The sequence below is a fragment of the Terrapene carolina genome, unplaced genomic scaffold (assembly GCF_002925995.2).
Source record: "Terrapene carolina triunguis isolate 2854851 unplaced genomic scaffold, T_m_triunguis-2.0 Scaffold31, whole genome shotgun sequence".
Classification (NCBI taxonomy): Eukaryota; Metazoa; Chordata; order Testudines; family Emydidae; genus Terrapene; species Terrapene triunguis.
In genome coordinates this window covers 7,543,320-7,549,632 of record NW_020664382.1, presented here as the reverse complement: position 1 = coordinate 7,549,632, position 6,313 = coordinate 7,543,320, and the positions used below count along the sequence as shown (strand labels likewise).

General features: G+C 40.5%; 1 protein-coding gene across 1 annotated transcript in view; it reads left to right on the top strand.

Moving 5' to 3' along the window:
- Window positions 1-6,313, top strand: part of ITSN1 (intersectin 1) — a 205,198-nt gene that overhangs the window by 62,886 nt on the left and 135,999 nt on the right. Inside the window, exons 5-6 of the mRNA XM_026652104.2 lie at window positions 2,394-2,554; window positions 5,428-5,607. Of these exons, the coding sequence (XP_026507889.1) occupies window positions 2,394-2,554; window positions 5,428-5,607 (341 nt within the window). The remainder of the gene's footprint in view (window positions 1-2,393; window positions 2,555-5,427; window positions 5,608-6,313) is intronic.

Below are 6,313 nucleotides of genomic sequence, written 5' to 3'. Positions count from 1 at the left end.
TGGGGAGTGGTTGGATGGGGCGTGGGAGTCCCAGGGGTCTGTCTGGGGGTGGGGGTGTGGATAAGGGTTGGGGCAGTCAGGGTACAGGTAGGGGGTAGAGTCCTAGGGGGCCAGTTAGGATGAGGGGAGGGTCTCAGGAGGGGGCAGTCAGGGGACAAGAGGCAGGGAGGCTTAGGTAGGGGGTGGAGTCCTGGGGGGCAGTCAGGGGCAGGGGTCCCAGGAGGGGGCAGTCAGGGGACAAGGAGCGGGGGGAGGGTTGGGGGTTCTGAGGGGGGGAAGTGGGAGGGGCAGGGGCGGGGCCATGGCAGGATGGGGCGGGGCTAGGGCAGAACAGGGGCGGGGCTCCTCCCGTCCTCTTTTTTGCTTGCTGGATTATGGTAACCCTAGTACTTGTGGCACCTTACTCCTGTTCTTTTTGCGGATACAGACTAACACGGCTGCTACTCTGAAACCTGTCATAGCTGAAGCTATATCATACTAGCAACTTTATAAGTAATGACTGAAACATACATACTCAGTTCTGATGATGCTACTAATTAGTCTTTAGAAATCTCAGCCGGTTAACCAAGCTGATTCGAGTCCCAGAGAACTAGGCAGATCTTATATCCAGCTACTGAACAGCAGGCAACATTGATTTGGAATATTTGAGTGAACTTCCCTGGGCGAGAGGCGAGAGAGAAGGCATGGGGGGACAGGGGGGGCAGTCTCTGTAGCAAGTGCTCTTGCCTCTGGAATTCTCTTCCACTAGAAATATGCGTACTAGCTGGGCCACATTCAAGAAGTGCTTCAGTTTCTAACTCTAAATTCCGGAGCCCTTAGCATACAGAGATGGCTTTCTCATTCCTCTCTGTAAGTTTGTAGTGCCAGATTTTTTGACTGGTGTAAATCAGCATTTTTGAAAAAAACAGGAAAAAAAGCTTGGTTAGTTTTGAACCAAAACTGAATTAGGTAGTTTTTTCTCATTGTAATGAAAAACAGAAAATTTTGTTCAAGTCAAATAAAATGTTTTGAATGTCAGTTTGAAATGACATCTTTTAAAATTTTTGTTTTCAGGGAGGGTTTTTAGCAGAAATTACTTGCCAAATTTGACCTGAACTCTTAAATAGTTTTGGTGCCCCGAAAAAGTCATTTTGGGGTGGATTTATCATTTGCAGAGCCAGGCTACATGGAAGACAATGGAGCTAGGCTGATTTGCACTTGCTGAAAATCTGGCCCATAGTGTTATGGAGGACTGGGAGTTTCCCTGTTCTTGGCGAAATATTGCTTGTCATCTCAACCATGTCTAGTATGCTTCGAGAGTACACTGATGGCACTGATATAGCAACAAATTGGCTTCAGGTTCTGTCTTACAAATTTTCCTAGCTTTGCCTCCAGTCATGTGGGCAAAGTGTTTACCTGCTCAGTTATTGAACTTCATTAATTATTGCCAATCCAGGAAGGTCCTTTTGATGACCCTTAATTTACTTACATAAATACTTTCCTTGGTGCTGATTTAATTGTAAATAAACTCAGAGTTTAACTATAGACTGCCTAGCCTCTCAGCTGGGCATCTGGTCACAGTATTGTGTTGCCCCTTCCATGGCCTATAATCAAAATATAATTTTGAAATAATCCTAAAATTTTGTACTGGAGTTAGAATAATTTTTATTCTCTCTAAGGAAAGCAACATAATGCAACTCTTAATTTATAATTGCTTAAATCATTAACATGCGTTTACTTTTTTTATTTTGGTTCCCAGTTGCAGGAGCTAGAGTTGTCCCTCTTCATCCCCTCCTGCCCTCCCCACCCCCTGCTGCTCACTGTTTTCTTAAACAGTCCACTTTTTGTTTCTTCATTTGATGTACTGTAAAGTCAGAGACTGCTCTACATGAAAGCCTATTCAAAAACTGGCCTCAATGTTTTATACTTACACTATTGTCTAATTGAAAAACTCATTTGTATACTCAGCTATAATGGTGTTTAGTACAGAGCATGCATTTAAAGAGCAATTTATTATAGGACTAGCTGAAGTACAAATTTGTTGACTAAGTCATTTGGATCCCTGTGGTGCTGTGTGCAGTACCATGTCGCTTTAATTTGTGCAATTTAGCAAAGTTTCTGTAGAATTACACTAATCCTTTTCTTTCAGCTTACCATACTATAGCTCCCTTATGGAGTGAAATATAACTTAGAAAATCACAATTTCATCATTCAAAGGAAGAAATTGAGAAGTTTTCAGTTTATTCTTTAAATGGTGGCTTAGTAACCCTGGTTCTGCTCTACAGAATTCCTCTTTAAATGGGAATCAGATGATTCTTGAGTTTCTTGGTATGTGTGGGGTTATTTCTTTGCTTGTGGGAGACTTCACAAGGTCATAATTTAAAAACATAATTGTAAATCCTGCTTATTTGTAGGGCACTGGCTGACATGAACAACGATGGGAGGATGGACCAGATGGAGTTTTCTATTGCTATGAAACTTATCAAACTAAAACTACAAGGTTATCAGCTCCCCTCTGCACTCCCTTCTGCCATGAAGCAGCCTCCCATTGCTATTCCTGGTGCACCAGGGTTTGGTAAGAGCAGAATTTGTTTCTAGTTTTGTGGTATGATAACCTCTATAAAAGTTTTGTTTGGGGTGTTTATATTTTGATTTATTTCAATTTCTAAAATTGGAAAAGATACTATACAATCAAAACGATATATAGTTTAAAAACAGCCTAATGAGCCTGGCTCCTTAGCATCCAGGCATAATCAATAACAAGTCAGTTTTTCCTACTCCATTTCACACCTTGCTCCTCTCCCTCTGTACTCTCACCAAATATTAGGAAAAGCAGATGGGCCTTGCACCATACTGTGAAGATCAACAGAGCTGGGCTGTTTCAGACCAAGGGGAATGAATGAATTCCGAAGTTGGGGGCCCTCAATGAGACCACCTTGCTGGCAGTTTTCTTAGGTCTTCATTAATGGGTTCCAGCTCTAATACCTCTGCCACAGTTACGATCAGCGATCTTGATTTAATTTAACCAGAATAGTGTGGGAGCAGTCCACACCTGTTGGCCTATGCAAAGAGTGGCATTAATAATAGCCAGATTGGCTACTGCTTCTCTTGTTCTTGTAACAGGTATTGCTGAAGTGGTCATGACACCAAAGAGAGGATTGCGTAATGCAGGATTGAAATAAATGGGTGGGTCAAAGCCTGGGACCTCATGCTTAACATGTTGAGTTTCTTCTGCATTCTGGTGTTGAGAACCACTTTACATGTAACCTTTAGTTTGCAACATCTCATCATCAGATGCCTGGTAATTGTGATCACCATAAAGAGTGAATTAAATAAATAATGTACAGAAGCTCCGTTCCGTTTCGAAATGCCTTGCATAAGTCGAGTTTTGCGTAAGTCGGGAATGTATCTCCGACAATTATGCCAAAAAAAACCACCAAAGGGCACTTACGGAACTTTTTCCGTAAGTCAGGTTTGCGCAACCTGGGGAGCATCTGTTTTTGGTAAGTGTTGCAACTAAACTCTCACCCTTTAAAGCCTGTATATCTGCTAATTAGTTATTTCCCCCCTCCCCCCTCACCAAACTTTTGCTGTTTGGTTTCTAAGTGAAGTTCAAAAGAACAAATATTGTACTTTAGGAAGAAAAAGCATAATAAAGATTGAAATTTAACTTATTATGAAGCAAGAAATCCAGCAAATAATTAGATTTTTCTTCTCCTAGCCCCACTGTAGACATGCTCCCAGCTGTGTGCACGTAGCCTCACCTCTTTCCCCAGTGGAATCACTGAATCTCCTTGACCTTCACTTGTCATCTGTGCAGCTGTGCTCATACCTAAAATCTCTTATTACTGTGCTTTACCCTATTATCTTTGCATTGTTTTGTTTTGGCAGTAGGCTGCGAACAGTTCTCCTGAAACTCATTCTTTTTGGACGGTGGCTAAATGTAGATTTTCGGTTCTCTACCCACCAGTGTTTGACAGTACTGCTCTTCATCTAGCACACAGTGAACAATTTTCTATAGCTAATTCTTATATTTCTTTGGTTAGCACTGCAGTCACATAATCCTATTGTGATGGGTTGGATCACAGAAACCCCACTGTGTGCCAAGACTACTTCTATCCCTGTTTTCACTGCCAGCTCAGGACTCCAGCACCCTGTCTTGCTGAGCCAGACACTCCCGTCTGCTCCAACACAGACCCAGGGTCTGAATTACTTGCCCCAAAGCTGCAGGTTTACCTGAAAACAGCTCACAGAAGTGTGCTTGTCTTTAGCACTCAGATGCCCAACTCCCAATGGGGTCTAAACCCAGATAAATCCGTTTTACCCTGTATAAAGCTTATGCAGGGTAAACTCATAAATTGTTCGCCCTCTATAACACTAATGGAGAGATGTGCACAGTCGTTTGCTCCCCCGGGTATTAATACATACTCTGAGTTAATTAATGAGTAAAAAGTGATTTTATTAAATACAGAAAGTAGGATTCAAGTGGTTCCAAGTAGTAACAGACAGAACAAAGTAAGTTACCAAGCAAAATAAAATAAAATGCGCAAATCTATGTCTAATCAAACTAAATACAGATAATCTCACCCTTAAAGATGCTTCAGAAAGTTTTTTCCTCAGACTGGACACCTTCCAGGCCTGGACACAATTCTTTCCCCTGGTACAGCTCTTGTTCCAACTTAGGTGGTAACTAGGGGATTCTTCATGATGGCTCCTCTCTCTCCCTTTGTTCTGTACCCCCCCTTTTATATATCTTTTGCTTAAGGCAGGAACCCTTTGTCCCGCTGGGTTTCCACCCCCCCTCACTGGAAAAGCACCAGGTTAAAGATGGATTCCAGTTCAGATGACATGATCACATGTCACTGTAAGACTTCATTACCCACTTGCCAGCACACACGCATACAGGAAGACTCACAGGTAAAACACCGCCATCTGCAGACAATGGTCCTGGTTAATGGGAGTCATCAAGATTCCAAACCACTATTAATGGCCCACACTTTGCATAATTACAATTGGCCCTCAGAGTCATATTTTATATTTCTAGTTTTAGATACAAGAGCGGTACATTTATACAAGTAGGATGATCACATCCAGTAGATTATAAGCTTTGTAATGATACCTTACAAGAGACCTTTTGCATGAAGCATATCCCAGTTACATTATATTCACTTATCATATTTTTATAAAACCATATAGACTGCAACGTCACACCTATAATATACATACACTATGAAATATTATGCCCTGCTCCCTAAACCATTTCATGTTGCCGTCACTATCTGAGAGCTTGGTAACCCTGGGATTTTTTAGAGTCTTTATCTTCACCTCAGCCTGCTGTCTAATTCTAGGTTTATTGTTGTATAACTCTGCAGTCTGCAAACTCCTTAAATTATTTTCTGATACAAATGATTCTAAATTAGAAAAATGTCTACTTTTTCTTGTATGCAGGTATTGGGGGCATTGTCAGCATGCCATCTCTTACAGCTGTAGCCCCAGTACCAATGGCGTCCATTCCAGTAGTAGGAATGTCTCCACCTTTAGTATCCTCTGTTCATACAGCAGCAGTGCCTCCCCTGGCTAATGGAGCTCCTGCTGTTATACAACCTCTGCCTGCTTTTGCTCATCCTGGTATGCTGCATACTGACACTATATATTTACTTTTTTTCTGTTAACAAATTGTTGAGCAATTTTCTTTGTATCCAAAAAGCGAGAATATGGTATTAGTAACTTATTATTTTAAATAATTGCTTTATTTGGGGAATACACTTAAATTGGGTTAATTCAAATAGGATTAAAAAAAGTTTTAAACCTCAAACAAAAAACTTAAACCTTCAGTAGAAGAAATCTAGATTTATTAAATTTTAAAACTACTTAGATTTTTCGGATATTTCTATACACAAACCAACAATCACCATGAACGAAATGTTAGCACTCTAGTAAAAGTACAATAAAATTAGCTTGCCCATCATCCAGAATTGATACCTACACATTGGTACTCCTTACCGATTTGTAGCCATTTAAGATAATACTGTTCTTTGGATTATTTTCAAAGTACCAGAATATACAGTATGCCCATTTTTATTTTATAAAGTAAGCTGCTCTTTAATGTATCAACCAGATTCTATATAAAGAATGCAAATTCAGGAAGTTATGAAGGTGATGTGTGTTCTATTTTTTGAGGGGCAGAGGAGAGGTTACTAATTTATTTTTGTATTGGGAACATTGCCTAAAAAAACCCCAAACTGATTTTAAAATCATAATACTTGTTTTGTGGGGTTAGCAGTTAGTTGTCTATCATTGTGAATTGTACAGATATGTTTCAAATTTACTTTTC